Here is a 19,982-nt window from a genome sequence, read left to right as displayed (position 1 = left end):
GTCCTCTTTCCAATGAACCAACCCGTTTTGAAAAATAACTTTTAGTTTTTGAGAAAACAATATTTGAAGTTTTGATAAAATTTTCGATGTTGCAATTTTCATCGTTAACTTTCAAAATTCGCTATAAAATTAATTTCTTGAAGGATCCTTGTAGAAATATCACCAATTATTAATTAAAGTATCCTCTTTTTAATGCAAAAAGCCGTTTTGAAAAATCACTTTTAGTTCTTGAGAAAAAAATTTTTGAAATGATCGACAATTTTTTCGAATTTTACAATTTTCGCCGATTAAGTTTTAAAAATTCGTATAAAATCAATTTCTTGGAATATGAGTATGAAAATTTCCCAAAGTGTTAATAAAAGTGTCCTCTATCCAATGAACCAACTCGTTTTGAAAAATAACTTTTAGTTTTTGAGAAAACAATATTTGAAGTTTTGATAAAATTTTCGATGTTGCAATTTTCATCGATAACTTGCAAAATTCGCTATAAAATTAATTTCTTGAAGGATCCTTGTAGAAATACCACCAATTATTAATTAAAGTATCCTCTTCTTAATGCAATAAGACGTTTTGAAAAATTTCTTTCAGTTCTTGAGAAATAAATTTTTGAAATGCACCAGAATCTCATCTTTGGCAATAAATGAGATATTCGAGTATGTTGTTTGGAGCTTTCTGTATTAGCAGTTTCTCGAAAAGCGGGATCATAATATGTACGCTACTTTTTTTCTATCTCTTTTAGTTCAGGAGATATTTATAGCCTATGTGAACAAAGAATTTGAGACAACTGTATAGTATTGTAGTATTGTTTTTGGTTCTGATTTACTTGTCTAAAAAATCTTTCTCTAAAAAATCTAGAATACTTGGAATTAACAATTACTATTCTTATTAATTAGAGAAAAATGATTAAATAAAAATGACTATGAAATTGTTGTGGAGCAGTTTTTGCTTCAATATGCAAGATACAAGTGAAGAAAGAAATTAGAGAATGTTTTTTATTGGATTGATTTGTTGCAAGATTATATGTTTGGCATGATTACATATTTCGAAGAGGTCACTAAGTCATGTACACAATGTGCAATACATAATGTAATCCAGAAATGTCACCATTATTATTTGCTTATATGTACTTATTTGAAAAATTGGGAAAAAAATTTCCTCTTTACATCTATAGACATGAATGTTAGTTCCTGCTGCCAACAAGTTCTTCTCCAAAGACCAAATCATTTTGCTTTTCTTAAGTAACTAGGTTAGATTTTAAATTCTGCATATATTCCAACTCATCATCAGTCGACATGTTTAGGATAACATTATTTAAACAACTGGGGGTTTAGGGGCAGGAAGATTTGGAATGCTAAGAGACAATTAAGTTCAATTCTAATGAATGATCTTAACTAAGCAATACTAAGACAACTAGAATCGCTTTTTGCGCTACAAGTCTATTGACGTGTAAGGTATTCACGCCAAGCAGCAAGGATAATAAATAACAAACAGGATAAATTTTAGTTAAGATGGTAAATGAATTGAAGATGGAGGGCTCTATCTTTCCTGAAAACCCGGCCAGTTTGAAGTGGCAACAACAGAACAAGATAAAATCAACAAAACTTTTGATTTCAAGACACTATCCAACCTAAGGGAATCTTAGGGGAATACTTGTTGTTCAGAATCATTGTATAATAATATAATAATTAAATAAATAATAAATACCTGTTTTAACAGATAAATCTTCATCATTTTTTAATTGTTGAGTAATACTTTTGGGTAAACTCCTCGCTGTTAAACTATATACATTAACAACATCCTTCTTTACTTCGAGGATTTCCTAAATAATACAACAAAATAACAAAAAAATTAATCTAAATTTAAAAAATATTTACCTTTGGTTGACGATCAAATATTTTTTTCAAATTTTGTACTGAAGGAATATGATTAAATTGATTATTTTCATCACATCCATTTTCTTCTAACTCAACTTCATTCAAATTTTCCCCATTTTGAACAATATTTTCCAACGAGATTTGTTTTTTAATTCCCGTTTCTTCATTTTTCTTTTGCGGAATCAACGCGACGTTAGAAATACTTTTTGAGTATTTTCCCAATAAATCCTTCACAAGCTTTTTTTCTTTCAAATCGATAATTTCCGGATCAGTTTCTAAAGCACTTTCAGGTCTTGAAGCATCATCAGTGATATCGGTGGAATACTCTAAACTAAAATCTTTGTTTTCGAATGATTCTTCTTCGGAATAATCCGACGTTTTCGTTGCGGGTTTATCATCAACTAAACTTTTAACTTCCCCGAAATATTTTGCGGGGATTTGGGGATAATCTTTCATTTTTAAAACGAAATCGAACTCTTGAACTAAATTTTTATCCAACGTAACATCAATTTCATCGTGTTCGTTTTGATTTTTTTGGTCGTTAATAAGATTGTATTCGTGAGTTTTATAAACGATTTCTTTGGTGTTACTAAATTCGTTTGTGATATCATCGAATTTGCTGAGGCTTTTTTTTAAACTTGGTGCTATATCTTCTTTTAATTGGTTTCTTTCAAATCCGTTTGAAATAGATTCAAATTCATATGGCACATCTTCAATAATAGAAGCGGGGGTTGCTACGATATCTTCGATAATCGGTGTACTTTGATCACTTTCTATGGTCAACGACCTCAAAAATTCTTGTTTTTGTTCTTCGATCGATAGCGATTGATTATGATTTTCATCGATTGGTTCATCAAATTCCTTTTTTATGTATTTTAACCCTTCGGGGCTTGTAGAAGGATTACTACTCACCGAAAATTCTTGAATAACACCCCCTGAGTTAACGGTCATCGTTCCAGTTTGAGGATTATAAATCCTTTCGATACTCATATCCGAATCGCTTGAGATATCCAAACGATTTGGTCTAAGTGAAGTTATTGTTGCTGAAGATTCACTCATTGATGGGTATTGCTGGTCTTCTTCTTGATATATTACCGCAGGAACTGCTGTGACTAATGTTTCATCGTCAAGTTCGTACCCGCGTATCTATGTAAAATAAAAAAAAAACCAACGGTTAAATAATGAGGTATTTACAACTTTCGCGGCTGTATATGTAGATAGGATTCCGGCGTATTCGATAGGAATAATAAGTATTGTCTTAGTCATGGAATGTTCAAGGCGCATTAAAAATAGGTACGTGGTTTGTTGAAGGATTTTGCACGTGATTAACTAGATTAAGAACAGTGTTATCTTTTGATAAAACTGTTAATACTTTTAGTTAATTCGTTTATATAAAAAAATAAACATCGTAATTTCGTGTTTTTTGGTAAAAATGATACCTTATGAGTGAAATTTTAATTTAAGCAGTAAAGGAAATGCAAAAATTTTATCATAACGATGATGAGAGGAAATTGTTAATATTATTTAGCGATAACAAAAAATTGTTAAGATAACACAGTAATAATTGATATGATTGATGTTTATTTAAGATGAATTTAGCTTTATCTCTCATGTGATTTACAAGTTGTCTTTTGATGATAGATAAAAAATAAGCATTTGAGTATTGTTAGTATTGCAACCTCTCCAATGACTTAAAAAACGATAACTTACCAAATTTTCTATCAAAAATGGAAAAAAACGAGGTACACGTTTATTAATTAATAAAATAATTAGTTGTAAATTTGAATTTATTTTAACAATATCAACAATACCCAACACAATACATCACAGTAGCTAATTTATAACGTTTTATACTGTTCGTTAAAATGTAACAAGGGATTTTTAGCGAAATTTCTACTTGAATTTCTCGGCGAATACAACCTTCTGGAAACACTGTGGTGCAAAAAATTTCCTTCTAAAGACGCCAAAGTTTCCTTTAAACTTACCTCCTCAGTAGCCGCAGCGTAATCTTTCTTACTAATTCCCGCGGATCTAGATGCTTGTCGTATATAATAATCTCTTCCAAATCTACACAAAACCAAAAACATACAATTAATAGAACGTCAAAGAAAATCTTTTTGTGAAGTTTTATTGTCTACCTGACATTTTTATTTCTGTCAGCGGCAAAAACTTCAGCTAACGTTTTTCCCATCGCACAAAACGCGAACTTGATACAGTTAATTGACGCCGTCGGGACTAAATAATCGCGATACTTATGTTTCGCGTTTAATTCTTATTTCGATACTATTATCTAAATTATCAAAATGATAACGTAACATTCCGTTAAATTTGATTACGTTATAAACAATCGATAATAATAATTATTAGAGCGATAGGATTCAATTGAACACGTTCTTTTATTTTTTCAGGAAAGTTTCAAAACATTTTAACCTTATCCCAAATTTAAAACATATCTAATATTTACTGTTAATGTCGTGGAGGCAGGTATTAGATATAACAAAGGTATAAACAAAGTACTTGAATGGTTTATTTGGAAACATTAGAATTGTCTACGCATTCTTTATACTCATTCAATACCTACTATACCAAAATCAGATTCAGTTAGTGCCTGGAAAGATTTGAGTCTCATTGCAATATGGTTGATGATCGCAAGAAATTAAGCAACCTCAACCTAGGTTGCTTAATTATAGGATATTTTAATGTATTACTGCATCGCTGAACCAAATGGATTGTGCATTGTATCAAGATAAGCCACCAAACGAATCCTTGATTTCACCAACGGTTTTCATAATACAACTTATTAAATATTTTTAATGTGAATTTCATAACTATTTCCGTGGGGTTTATTATTAGCCCACTGTTATACACTTTACTTATTACATACTTGCAATCTAATCTCGGAAATTAACACTTGATTAACATCTTTAATACACAGATAACCAGAGATATCCAGATAACCAATACCAGCTATTGAGCGTCAAAGAAAATACTTGTCACATATCATTCTTGAGTATATCAATGCACAAGTATGCTTCTATGGGAAAATTCAAAGGGATAGAAAAGTGCATCTTTTTGACAGTTCTTGGAAACTTTCAAAATCATTAACGTTTCTTGAAAACTATCAGGAAATGCATGGAAATACTTAAAAAATCTCTCAATTCCTAAGAAAAAGTTCGGAAATTAATTGGGAATGGTCGTCAAGTTCTTGGAAATGGTTTAAGACTCTTTGTTAATGCTGATTCATCTCAAATAAATCCCTGGAGCCCTTTGGCAATTCTTGGAAACATTCAGAATCCTTGACATTTCTTGGAAATAATCAGGAAATGCATGGAAATGTATAGAAAATCTCTAACATCGTAAAATCCAATTCCGCTATTTGGAAATCTGTTGAACTCACTTTTTGTTACATTTTCTATCCAAGGCGGCAAACAAAGGAAGGCACACATTGATTTTGTGAGGTAGTGAAGCTAAAAAGCCAGATAAAAGGAAACGGCTATTCCATGTACAAACCAGCAACTAGAGGAAGTTATGACAATTCACAATGAAAGAAAAGTGCTGGTAAGGATGTTGTGAAGAATGTAGGGCAATTCACAATAAAACAAACACACTGGTACGGAAACAATCTTCTTGCTGCAGTGGGAAAAGTTCTCAAAAGCACTGAAATATGATTTTAGTATGAAAATTTCCTAAAGTATTAATAAAAGTGTCCTCTTTCCAATGAACCAATCCGTTTTCAAAAATAACTTTTAGTTTTTGAGAAAACGATATTTAAAGTTTTGATAACATGTTCGATCTTGCAATTTTCATCGATAATTTTCAAAATTCGCTATAAAATTAATTTCTTGAAGGATCCTTGTGGAAATATCACCAATTATCAATTAAAGTATCATCTTTTTAATGCAAAAAGCCGTTTTGAAAAATCGTCTTTAGTTTTTGAGAAATAAATTTTTGAAATGATCGACAATTTTTACGAAATTGCAATTTTCGCCGATTATGTTTTAAAAATTCGTATAAAATCCATTTCTTGGAATATGAGTATGAAAATTTCCCAAAGTGTTAATAAAAGTGTCCTCTTTCCAACGAACCAACACGTTTTGAAAAATAACTTTTAGTTTTTGAGAAAACAATATTTGAAGTTTCGATAAAATTTTCGATGTTACTATTTTTATCGATAATTTTCAAAATTCGCTATAAAATTAATTTCTTGAAGGATCCTTGTGGAAATATCAACAATTATTAATTGAAGTATCCTCTTTTTAATGCAACAAGCCGATTTGAAAAATCGCCTTTAGTTTTTGAGAAATAAATTTTTGAAATAATCGACAATTTTTTCGAATTTTGCAATTTTCGCCGATTAAGTTTTAAAAATTCATATAAAATCCAGTTCTTGGAATATGAGTATGAAAATTTCCCAAAGTGTTAATAAGAGTGCCCTCTTTCCAATGAACCAACACGTTTTGAAAAATAACTTTTAGTTTTTGAGAAAACAATATTTGAAGTTTTGATAACATTTTCGATGTTACAATTTTCATCGATAATTTTCAAAATTCGATATTAAATAAATTTCTTGAAGAATCCTTGTGGAAATATCACCAATTATTAATTAAAGTATCCTCTTTTTAATGCAAAAAGCCGGTTTGAAAAATCACTTTTAGTTCTTGAAAAATAAATTTTTGAAATAATCGACAATTTTTTAGAATTTTGCAATTTTTGCCGATTAAGTTTTAAAAATTCGTATAAAATCCATTTCTTGGAATATGAGAATGAAAATTTCCCAAACTGTTAATAAGAGTGTCCTCTTTCCAAAGAATCAATCCGTTTTGAAAAATAACTTTTAGTTTTTGAGAAAACAACATTTGAAGTTTTAATAAAATTTTCGATGTTGCAATTTTCATCGATAATTTCGCTATAAAATTAATTTCTTGAAGGATCTTTGTGGAAATATCACCAATTATTAATTAAAGTATCCTCTTTTTAATGCAAAAAGCCGTTTTGAAAAATCACCTTCAGTTCTTGAGAAATAAATTTTTGAAGTTTTGCAATTTTCGCCGATTAAGTTTTAAACATTCGTATAAAATAGATATGCCGGATATCCGGCCGAAGAGGATACCGAATATCCAGTATCCGGGTTTTCGCAAAATCACTATCCGTTCCATCACAATTTATAATGAACCAACAAATCGTTATTCAAAAGTTATTATAACCCAACTACGCCCATTACTAATTTAAAAGATTTTAAAACCCAAACATCTCAGATTTGACACATTCAACAAAATTATCTTTAACTCAAAAATAAAAAATTATTATTGAAAATGATATTAACAAAAATTATATAGAGTATTTCACATTAATAGATATACGCCATAAAATGTCCAAATCTCTAAATTGGCATTTATGGATAACAAATTATGTTATAACTCAAAAACTAATTAACTGGAGTGGTTACACTTAACTCTCTCGTATTTTTTTACTGATAAACTAACAAAATTTGTAAAACGTCCATCAAAAGATGATAGAGTATTAAATTTCGAGAAGTACAGTAATTTTAAAAGACCCATTTTATACTATTTTCATCAATCAATATTTAAATCAGTTATATAACTTATTTAAGTGGTTTTATAACGAATATTAATATTAATTCATTGATTTACTTACAAAGAACTGCTTGTTGATGATGAATTACTTAATCGCCTTTCTAAATTTTCCGGTGAATATGGATTATTTTTCAAATCAACAGCATGTTTCCACTTTTCTTTTTCCTTCTTACTATAAGAACCTAAAAAATAACTTTTTAAATAACTAAATTATAATAATTATCGCTTCATTTACCTTCAAAAGCAATTAATTCTTCACTGATAGAATCCCCATTTAATTCAGACTTCTCTTGAATTCCATTTTCTTTAAAACCGTTTGATATAACTCCAGGAGTTTTCATTTCTTCCACTTCAATATGACCATTTTCTTTTGTCTCTTGATTAATTTTAGCTTTCCTTCTTGAAGCGTAAGTTCTTGGCACTGGTTTGGGCTCTTTAACTATAGTTCTAGGTAAAGAAGCGTATTGCTCAGTGTATTCCGTATCTTTTTCTGTTTGACTATCGATTGATAGCAATGATACGTCCTGAGTTTCTTCGCTCACTAAAAAAATATTTAATGTAATCGAACTAAAATAATTAATAAAGAAAATTTACCTAAATGAGCTACTTCAAAGTTATCAACTTCACGATGATTTAACCCATTTTCTTTTATAACAGAAACAGTTTTTTCTCTTTGTTCAACACCGTTTTGATTATTGGTGATGTCAGCGACCACTTCGACGTTTTCAAGAACATTTTTACCCCCGATTATGGTTCTTGAATTGACTAGAATGTGTTTTATATCGGGTACAACTTCAGCTTCTCCATAATCTGATTCAATATCGGATATTTCACCAGCTTCTTTATCTCCAATATAAACTTTAGCTTCTTCGATCGGATTTGGAACCAACATTGGTACAGGAACTGGAGAATTGCTACTTCTTAATTTCTTTTGAAAATACCAATTTTCACTCCACGCATCCTCAGCTTCAAGGCTATTTGGATTTGATTCTACGTCCGATATCTCATCACAACTTGAATTATTTTCATTAATATGTTGCTTAATCTAAAAATTGAAGTTAATTAAAAAAATTTATATTAATTAATATTTAAAACTTGCTGTTAATGAAATTCGATCAACGTATTTAGCTGATCCAATACTAGAATCACTCCTAACCCACTCATCTAGACTAGAAACCGACGAGGTATCATCATGTTGTTCTTCGGGATTATCGATGTTCCTCCATTTATCGTCCAAAGTTTCTCTAGAAAAGAAAATATCTTTTCCATTCGTACTCGGAATCGTTCTTCTTGAAGCCCGACTTGAGACACTATCCGAATTCGATCGAGCACCATTTTGACTACACTGAACCACCTGAAACGAAGAAAATCTTTTTTTATATGTGTAAAGTTCTTCGTGAGGTTTAGTTTTATGATGCACCAGAACTAACGCCATATTTAATTCTTACTCGAAATACTCTGATTGCTATCGATTTCATACGAAGCCATAGATTTCGAATGGGATTTATATTTATTAGATTTACGCTCCTATTAGTACTTGAACTCGTCATTTTAATTGAAGAACTAATTGAGAAATGAAGTGGAAGTCGTTAAAAAATGTTTTTGATAATTTTATGGAATTTTTTTGATAATGATTAACTTTTTATTGTCTAAAAGAAAATTTAGATATATTTGATTATGATTAAGTTATCTACATATTTTAGTTAAAATTAAAAATCGATTTAAACAAAATTCCAATTGAACTCGAGAATGTCCGTGACTAATAAATAATTTAGCCTTTCTACTACTTTACCTACATCGTCATTTCGACCTTTCGAACAACAAAATTTTCTATGATTAAAGTAGTTATCAACTCAATTTCCTCTTTGACGACATTAATAATCATAATATTTCCTTTAACTAACCCACAAAGTCCAACGGCGTGAAACGATCGAATTTTCCGCGTGGACAATAACAGATAATAAATATAATTGCCGTAACGAAACGTCCTTGTTCGATTTCCTATCGCTCGGCTAGACATCTAAATAATTACACTTATTACTCAGAAACACGTGCAGTTAATTAAACTTACTTTAGTTTTAGATTAACAAAAAAGTAATGTTAATGACCATTTAAAAATGTTCTTGTGGTTTCATGTTGTAATACTTCAATGAATTAGGTAACAATCGATACATACTTTTAAAAACGAGATAAAACGATAAGTGTACAAAGATTTTATCCAAACATTATAGATAATGCAACCGAATGATTTTCGAATTTTAATCAAAACATTAAAAATTAAAATTACCTTATTTATTATGGCTGTGGATAACAAATCTTCATAAGTCCTATCAGAAACTTCTTCCTCTGGGACAGCTGGATGATTTTGAATTCTTTTTAATTCAGGTAATTCCCCGGCTTCGCTGCTAAATCTCTGAATAAGTTGTTTTAAAGTTGCATGGGCTGTACAAGGAGATTGTCCAGTAATTGGCAAATCTATTTAAACAACACCATCATCAGCAATTTGACTCTCAATGATTTTCAAAAAAATTAATTGATTAATGATGCTAAATTATACGGGTTTTCTATGAAAAAGCAACAAAACATAAAATGAATGTACAAAAAAGAACCTTGCACTTTGAACTTAAAAAAAATTATTTGATAATGTCTAAGTAATAAATTGGTTATAATGAGCAATGACGTAAGTTAGTAAAGTTATTAATTTTGGTTGACAAGGAGTTGGATTTAATGATTTTTATGGATGATATTCCGGTTTGGTGTTTACATTAAAAAAATAATTAGATATTTATTCTTCGTTTGCTTTAATTCAACGTTGTTTTAATTAATTTTTGTTTTCTTCTTCTTAGTAGATGTTTGCAGAAACTTTTTAACTGAATTAAATTTGAAAATAAAGATCGAATTCGAAGTATAGTATGTAGAATGATTTTTCACCTGTTCTTATATCTGCAAATTTTTGCAACGACTTTCACACTTTGTTATTAAAAATATGATTCCCGATTTCTTGTTGAAGTCTGGAACGTGGCCAAAAAAGTTTCGAACTTTTTCTTGCAATTTAGAGCTTTGTCACAAAAGTCCAAAAATTTATAGTATAACAACGTTCGTTTTTGTTGCATGAATGTGAAATTTTGCACATATGTTGTGCAACGATTTTGAGATTGAGCCAGGCCGTTCTAATCAATGCACAATTCATCGTTATCGGGAGACCGGTAGCATCGAGGATCTTTCCAGAAATAGAAGTCCAAAGACTGCTGTGACTCCCACCATGGTCAAACATGACCGAGATAAAGTCCTCCAGAATTCTAAGAGGAGTCTTAGAAAAGTGACTCTCAGAAAGTGATCTCCCCACAGAATCGTCAAACATCTTTGGAGCATCATAGCAGGAAGATGTAAAAGAATCGCACTTTGACAGAGTAGATATATTTGACAGAATTCTTTTGCGAACGGTTCAGGAAGCCAATAAGAGAGGTTGATTTTCTCCCAGAACTAGATTCTGATGAAGGAAGTGCTTCCTTGGAGTTAGTTTTGCTTCAACGGACGGTTGTGGACATTCCAAAAGGATTAAGTGTCTGTAAAACGCTAATCTGAAGGCATTTAGAAGACTCTTCAGCATGATTTCGACGTTTGCTATGGTGGCTGCATCCCCAAGCGTCTACGGGTCTTTATGAAGGCGAAGGGTGGATAAAAAGCAATATTCCAAAGCGATAAAATACGTTATTCAAGTATTTGAGAATATCAACCTCGGCTTTTGAACTATTACATAGTCATTTGAAAAATGTTGTGCAGCGTCAAAATGACAAGTTTCTTAGATTTCGGAAATGTTAGCGATACGGACAAATAAATTTGATAAACTACTAATCTATAACAAATCTACAATCTAATCTCTTACGACTTTCTGTAGCACGATCTTTTTGTCAAAAAATAAAGCACCCTGTTTTGAATTGGAATACACACTTGCGACAAAAAATATTCTACGAAATCATGATGAATTTGATAAAATTGACTTTTAAGCAGTCTTTAATATACAAGTGGATGTGCCAAATATTTTTTGCGCCGTTTTCTAGCTTTCATTCGTAATAATAAGGCCATCACACAAGTGGACTCCACAAAACCCATTATGTACTGATTAAAGCAAATGCGACATATCTTTCACTTTATGGCTACTGCGATTTTTTTATTTCCGCTACAAAAAGTCGTAAAGTGTGCTAAGCCTTATAGAGAAGTATTATAACCATAGGAATTAGTTGATGATTGTTTAATAATGGCGATGAAATTGATCTCGTTCTCTACAAGTGAGGTACAACTTGCTGAGTTTGTGATAATGAACATATTTGTATAGTTTGGTGCTATATTATACAAGTTATATCAAGAATGTTGGGTTGGGTAAGATTTGGCAGAAAATATCAAAATCTTTTCTTCTATACACAACTTTTTATAATAAAAGTTCAGCCACTAATTTTTAACTTTCCTTTCGTTCAGTTTTTGCATTTATAAAACTTCTTTCTTGTATTACTTCGTTTTTAATCCAAGTATCATTAACCAGTTTCTTTAGTTTTTCGAATATAGGCTTAAAAAACACGCACAACCTAACTCTCTAGGTTCCAGGCACAATAATGGTTATGCTCTAACAATAAGGTATCAATTTTGAAAAAGTTAAAATTATCAGAGGAAAAATGTCATCCGCTGCAATGTATGCTAAGTCATCATACTTTTTTGACAAATTTTACTTGATACAAAAATGTATATTTAACTTAATACGCTTATACCGTCTACACTGAAGCTGGATCATCGAAAATATGATAAAAGAGGAAGTTGTGAAAATTGTTCTGCCAAAGCTAGACCCCACTCAAAATGTACTGCGTGCAATGTTTATTTATGTTGTAATGAAAGAAACAAACCATTGTGTCACAAGAAAGTGGCCATTCTGTAACAAAGTTTCAAAATTTTTGACTTTTGGGACACAAAGGGTTAATTTCTGTTATCCTTTTCCCTTTCTTATTGTTGCCATTATGGCCATTTTCTTGGTTATTTTTATTCCAACATATTTTTTCTCTTTCAAGCAACAAATTGTGAACGATGTTATCATGCTTTTAAAATTAAAACGAATTTAAGTGAATTTATCAATAATCCAAGTTGAAAATCAAATATTGATCCTCAAAACCAAAAGGCAACAGTAAATAATATATATTGTATCGAACTATTTACTCATATTATCCTTAAAATAGCGCGATAAAAGTGAAGTGTGTTTAAATGTTTTGATCTTTCAATAAACATAGCGTGCATTAAATTGCATCGAAATCATTTGAATGTAACAAAATTTTACTACACTTATATACATGTTCAAGAAGCTCAATTTCCCCTTTAAGTTATAAATGTTTTAGAAGTAAAAAATACAAGTTTTTATCTACGAGATTAATCTTAAAACAATATTTAAGTCAATAAATTAATATTTAAGTCAATATTGCTTAAATAATGACACAAAAAGATAGAAAAAGAAAATTAAAATGTTCAAAACAACCTGATAACAAACAATATTATGTTTATACTTAATACTTGAAACAATTAACATAAATTAAGTAAATTAAGATTCTTGACAAAGAAAATAATATCATTAAAAACAACGTTCTTTTTAACTCACCTAAAACAACTTCAACAATATAATGAAAATAGTACATAGCTGTACTAATAGCAATCCAAAATCCAAGAAAATAGGCGATAAAAAATCCAGAAAACATATTTGCACAAAACTCGTACATCACCAACATTACATACAGTCACGAAACGCGTAACAAATTGAATTTGACAAAAAAACACTTTTCAACTCGGTTAACGTGAGTGTTATCGTTGTTGTTATCGCGATCTGATTAATTTACATATCTTTGATTCTATCATCGCCGCAGCTAAAGGTAAACTGACGATGAATAAACCGAGACTAAAAGTAAATAAGAAAAAGCGTTGTTTACACTTTGACTCGGGATGCATTTCTAGTGAGGAATTCCTCGGTTGTGCTGCGAGAAAATAAGACGAATAAACGTCTTATTGTATAGTATAGTACGGGTGAGATACCTCAAAGATAAAAAGTACTGTATTTCCCGGGGCAGTAAGAATCGAAAACGGTATATACAATCGGTGTTGAATGAGCAAGACTCCACAAGATCCGTTGGTTTAATTTAGAGAATTTGATTAACGGAAAATTCTTGGTAACGATCATAATTAAACGAAAAACGTTAATTAGAAATCGTTAAGATATTGTAAATAAACTTAACATTTTCAGTTGGGAATGTTTATTCTTAACTTTTAACTTTCTATATGAACTAATAGAGAATATGTAGTTGGAAATCACAGTTTCCTTGCTCCGGGCGAGACGAGTAAATAAAATCTCTGAATGACTTTATGCGGAAGAAAAGAGGTAATCAAGCTTTCTTTAATATCTTTTTTGAGTTGATGGAAGTTATGGCTAATCGTAATTGGTGAAACTGTAATTGCAAAGGAATTGCTAATATCTTTTTACTTAATAGTGCTAATTTGATATTGTGGGTTAAAAACTGTTTAAATTGAAGGAAACCTTTCACAAAGTGATGATCTAATCTTGTATTGAAACTAAATAAATATATATGTTAAATAAATAATTGCACAATAAAATATCTCTGAATCAGTTTTTTGTAATCGTTTGTAACTCGAAATCTATATATAGATTTTATTAAAAACAATGATTCATAAGATTATGTAGTAACGAAAAACGATTTACCAAATAAGTTGTAAATCATAACGTGAAAATAATACGTTTTAATTAATAACATGTTTTTATATGGACCTTAACGCTAAATAACTGCATCAAGACTTATTTTGTTCACATTCTCCTTCGATTTTGATTAAAGTTAGTTACTTTTAGGTAAATATGCAGTGAACTCAGTGCAGAAGAGAATATTTATTAGTGGTGGAAAGCCAGTTTTAAAAATTTGTATAAAATCCATTTCTTGGAATATGAGTTTGAAAATGTCCTAAAGTGTTAATAAAAGTGTCCTCTTTCCAATGAACCAACACGTTTTGAAAAATAACATTTAGTTTTTGAGAAAACAATGTTTGAAGTTTTGATAAAATTTTCGATGTTGCAATTTTCATTGATAATTTTCAAAATTCGCTATAAAATTAAGTTCTTGAATGATCCTTGTGGAAATATCACCAATTATTAATTACAGTATCCTCTTTTTAATGCAAAAAGCCGTTTTGAAAAATCACTTTTAGTTCTTGAGAAATAAATTTTTGAAATAATCGATAATTTTGACGAATTTTGCAATTCTCGCCGATTAAGTTTTAAAAATTCGTATAAAATCCAGTTTTTGGAGTATGGGTATGAAAATCTCCCAAAGTGTTAATAAGAGTGTCCTCTTTCCAATGAACCAACCCATTTTGAAAAATAGCTTTTAGTTTCTGAGAAAACAATATTTGAAGTTTTGATAAAATTTTCGATGTTGCAATTTTCATTGATAATTTTCAAAATTCGCTATAAAATTAAGTTCTTGAATGATCCTTGTGGAAATATCACCAATTATTAATTACAGTATCCTCTTTTTAATGCAAAAAGCCGTTTTGAAAAATCACTTTTAGTTCTTGAGAAATAAATTTTTGAAATAATCGATAATTTTGACGAATTTTGCAATTCTCGCCGAGTAAGTTTTAAAAATTCGTATAAAATCCAGTTTTTGGAGTATGGGTATGAAAATCTCCCAAAGTGTTAATAAGAGTGTCCTCTTTCCAATGAACCAACCCATTTTGAAAAATAGCTTTTAGTTTCTGAGAAAACAATATTTGAAGTTTTGATAAAAATTTCGATGTTGCAATTTTCATTGATAATTTTCAAACTTCGCTATAAAATTAAGTTCTTGAAGGATCCTTGTGGAAATATCACCAATTATTAATTAAAATATCCTCTTTTTCATGCAAAAACCCGTTTTGAAAAATCACTTACAGTTCTTGAGAAATAAATGTTTGAAATGATCGAAAATTTTTTCGAATTTTGCAATTTTCGCCGATTAAGTTTTAAAAATTTGTATAAAATCGATTTCTTGGACTATGAGTATGAAAATTTCCTAAAATGTTAATAAAAGTGTCCTCTTTCCAATGAACCAACCCATTTTGAAAAATAACTTTTAGTTTTTGATAAAACAATATTTGAAGTTTTAATAAAATTCTCGATGTTGCAATTTTCATTGATAATTTTCAAACTTCGCTATAAAATTAAGTTCTTGAAGGATCCTTGTGGAAATATCACCAATTATTAATTAAAGTATCCTCTTTTTAATGCAAAAAGCCGTTTTGAAAAATCACTTTTAGTTCTTGAGAAAAAAATTTTTTAAATGATCGACAATTTTTTAGAATTTTGCAATTTTCGCCGATTAAGTTTTAAAAATTTGTATAAAATCGATTTCTTGGACTATGAGTATGAAAATTTCCCAAAGTGTTAATAAGAGTGTCTTCTTTCCAATGAATCAACCCGTTTTGAAAAATAGCTTTTAGTTTTTGAGAAAACAATATTTGAAGTTTTGATAAAATTTTCGATGTTGAAATTTTCATTGATAATTTTCAAAATTCGCTATAAAATTTATTTCATGAAGGATCCTTGTGGTAATATCACCAATTATTAATTAAAGTATCCTCTTTTTAATGCAACAAGCCGTTTTGAAAAATCGCTTTTAGTTTTTAGATTTGATTTTCTTAAAGAGCATTTTTTCATATGCAACCTAAGTTAATTAGATAATTCTCAGAATATTTTGTTAGAAAATCCTCAGAAATTTTAGTTTTAAATTAACTCCAACTCTCAAATCAACAGAGAAAATACAAAATTTAAAGGAAATCAAAGATAATTAAACTTTCTTAGATTGTCCATTACAATAAATCACGTCGAAGAATGTGAAAATCTATAATACAGAGAAATTGCATCCGTTTACTTCCACAATATCTCTCGTTTACTCATTTTTTTGTTAACACATTTTTGCTTAGCTAAAAAATTGAAATACTAATGAGGTATTGTAGTTTTGTGAAAATCTAAAGAGGAAGGAAACCATTCACAAATGACCTTCATAAAATTGGGTTACCAGTGAGAGTCAAGATGTTTATTATTTTTTGGTTAATCAGAATTTAATTTCAATTTTTTTAAGATCAACAGATATTCCACTTGGTTGCGCATTAACAACATTAACTAAATGAAAGGTTTAAATGAATCATGTTTTAAACAAAAACCGTTTTACATCATCGTAATTATCTTCAAGTATGGTAAAATCATTTAAAGTTTTCTCTGTATTCAACACGTGTTGAAACACAATTAAAAAGGCGAGTTCTAGTTCGATGATGTCACTTGGCCAGATGGAAAACGGCCGATCTGACACCTTTTACGCACGCGGTTTACCTGTAATCAATCGTTTTGTCACAGGTAATAAGTTACCTTTTAGTCACAGTTTTCTCGTAACACGTTCAAATCGGTCCCGGTTTCCATTTTTATGGCTCTTTTAATTATTCGATTACATTTTTTTTGCAATCGATTAATACACGATTTTTCAATTACGAGGGAAATTAAAATTGGATGTTACAAAAATAATTATTGTTAGAGTCAAGGATAAGTTAAAGTTTAAAATGTGTATTCGTCATGTTTACGTGTATTAGAAATAATTGGCATTGTTTAAATTTAAATTTGTAGATATTGTTTAAAGTTGAAAATACTCAAAAAATTTAAAAAAAAAAGTAATTTAAGAAAAAAAACTGTATAAATAACAATTGTTGAGAATTTGCAATCTTCGTGTTTAATAGAAATAAATTATCTCTTCAAACAACAAGTGAAGAAACTGCAAAACAACAACAAACCAACGGAGAAGATCCGGTCTCACTTTTCTCACAGCACCTCCGAAGAGTTCACATTCACACGTGATAAAACTATTCTAAAATAGAGTCAATTTAAATCAAAACCACCTCTCCAATTAAAATTAAACCCAAAATTGAAATAAATTAAACTACTTGATGTTTCACTAAAAATTTAAATAACCACTCTACGTAAAGTTCGATCAATGAATGAACGTTTGTAGTACGAATCGTCCTTCTCGACCGACTTTGTCAGACGAACAAACTGGAAATGGATTTTCACCACGTGCGCTGTTGCGGAGAGAGAGAAACTGTCGTTTCGATCGACTAGAAACGTTTGTGTGCATTTTCCGATAACGGGAACTGATTGGAATGATGATAAGGAAAGTTTTCGTGTAGTTGTGGAAAAACGTGCGAAATTGGAAATAAAAGGAAACTAGAACAGATTTTTTCTTTTCTGCATCCAGTAGAAGATTTCTTGAATGTCTTCTCATTTAATAAAACATCTTATAAGAAATCAAACGAAAAAAGCTGTAAGTAGATTTCTTTTTATGGTCAATGAATTTAAAACATTACTTATAGATGAATCTAAAATATCTAGGCCTCAGAGCAAAAAAAAAGGTTACTTTAAACACTTCGGTCGATCTTGGCAAGACATTTATATAAAAAGTCGATTTTGATCAAAAATTAGTGGACACTACTGCTCTAAATCGATTAAACATCAAAATGTTGATTTTCGAAAATTAACTCAATCATAACTCAAAAACTAAAAGCGATGGGGAAATATTTTTTATACATAAAACCTTAGTAATGGACCATAAAGACTAGATCCATAAAAAGATTGAACCCAATTATTACCATTTTTTATTTATAAGCTCTAAACCGATTAAACATCAAAATTGTTGATTTTCGAAAATTAACTCAATCATAACTCAAAAACTAAAAGCGATAGAGAAAAACTTTTTATACATAAAACCTTAGTAATGGACGATAAAGACTAGATCCATAACAATATTGAACCCAATTATTACCACCTTTTATTTATAAGCTCTAAACCGATTAAACATCAAAATTGTTGATTTTCGAAAATTAACTCAACCATAACTCAAAAACTAAAAGCAATGGAGAAAAACTTTTTATACATAAAACCTTAGTAATGGGCCATAAAGACTAGATCCATAACAAGATTGAACCTATATATTACAATTTTTTTATTTATAAGCTCTAAATCGATTAAACATCAAAATTGTTGATTTTCGAAAATTAAGTCAATTATAACTCAAAAACTAAAGGCGATGGGGAAATACTTTTTATACATAAAACCTTAGTAATGGGCCATAAAGACTAAATCCATAACAAGATTGAACCAAATTATTACCATTTTTTATTTATAAGCTCTAAATCGATTAAACATCAAAATTGTTGATTTTCGATAATTAACCCAATCATAACTTACAAAGTAAAAGCGATGGGGAAATACTTTTTATACATAAAACCTTAGTAATGGGCCATAAAGACTAGATCCATAAAAAGATTGAACCCAATTATTACTATTTTTTATTTATAAGCTCTAAATCGATTAAACATCAAAATTGTTGATTTTCGAAAATTAACTCAATTATAACTCAAAAACTAAAGGCGATGGGGAAATACTTTTTATACATAAAACCTTAGTAATGGACCATAAAGACTAAATCCATAACAAGATTGAACACAACTGTTACTATTTTTTATTTATAAGCTCTAAATCGATTAAACATCAAAATTGTTGATTTTCGAAAATTAACTCAATCGTAACTCAAAAACTAAAAGCGATGGAGAAAAACTTTTTATACATAAAACCTTAGTAATGGGCGATAAAGACTAGATCCATAACAAGATTGAACCCAATTATTACTATTTTTTATTTATAAGCTCTAAATCGATTAAACATCAAAATTGTTGATTTTCGAAAATTAACTCAATCATAACTTATAAAGTAAAAGCGATGGGGAAATACTTTTTATACATAAAACTATAAAACCTTAACAATGGGCCATAAAGACTAAATCCATAACAAGATTGAACCCAATTATTACCATTTTTTATTTATAAGCTCTAAACCGATTAAACATCAAAATTGTTAACTTTCGAAAATTAACTCAATCATAACTCAAAAACTAAACGCGATGGAGAAAAACTTTTTATACATAAAACCTTAGTAATGGGCCATAAAGACTAGATCCATAACAAGATTGAACCTATATATTACTATTTTTTTATTTATAAGCTCTAAATCGATTAAACATCAAAATTGTTGATTTTCGAAAATTAACTCAATCATAACTCAAAAACTAAAGGCGATGGGGAAATACTTTTTATACATAAAACCTTAGTAATGCGCCATAAAGACTAAATCCATAACAAGATTGAACACAACTGTTACTATTTTTTATTTATAAGCTCTAAATCGATTAAACATCAAAATTGTTGATTTTCGAAAATTAACTCAATTATAACTCAAAAACTAAAGGCGATGGGGAAATACTTTTTATACATAAAACCTTAGTAATGGACCATAAAGACTAACTCCATAACAAGATTGAACACAAATGTTACTATTTTTTATTTATAAGTCGAATAACGTCGATTGCTAAAAAAATCATGAATCTGAAATATCTATATC

At 29.5% G+C, this 19,982-nt stretch overlaps 1 protein-coding gene across 1 annotated transcript in view; it reads right to left on the bottom strand.

Annotated features, from left to right (window-relative positions):
* The window catches only part of LOC111424332 (uncharacterized), a 43,040-nt gene that overhangs the window by 951 nt on the left and 22,107 nt on the right, over positions 1-19,982 (bottom strand). Inside the window, exons 6-13 of the mRNA XM_023057833.2 lie at positions 9,756-9,943; positions 8,568-8,822; positions 8,063-8,513; positions 7,704-8,009; positions 7,530-7,650; positions 3,860-3,941; positions 1,875-3,020; positions 1,705-1,819 (exon numbers count right to left, since the gene is read on the bottom strand). Of these exons, the coding sequence (XP_022913601.2) occupies positions 1,705-1,819; positions 1,875-3,020; positions 3,860-3,941; positions 7,530-7,650; positions 7,704-8,009; positions 8,063-8,513; positions 8,568-8,822; positions 9,756-9,943 (2,664 nt within the window). The remainder of the gene's footprint in view (positions 1-1,704; positions 1,820-1,874; positions 3,021-3,859; positions 3,942-7,529; positions 7,651-7,703; positions 8,010-8,062; positions 8,514-8,567; positions 8,823-9,755; positions 9,944-19,982) is intronic.

The sequence above is a fragment of the Onthophagus taurus genome, chromosome 6 (assembly GCF_036711975.1).
Source record: "Onthophagus taurus isolate NC chromosome 6, IU_Otau_3.0, whole genome shotgun sequence".
Classification (NCBI taxonomy): Eukaryota; Metazoa; Arthropoda; class Insecta; order Coleoptera; family Scarabaeidae; genus Onthophagus; species Onthophagus taurus.
The sequence above is the reverse complement of the archived record's forward strand: the minus strand, read 5'-3'. Positions and strand labels throughout refer to the sequence as shown.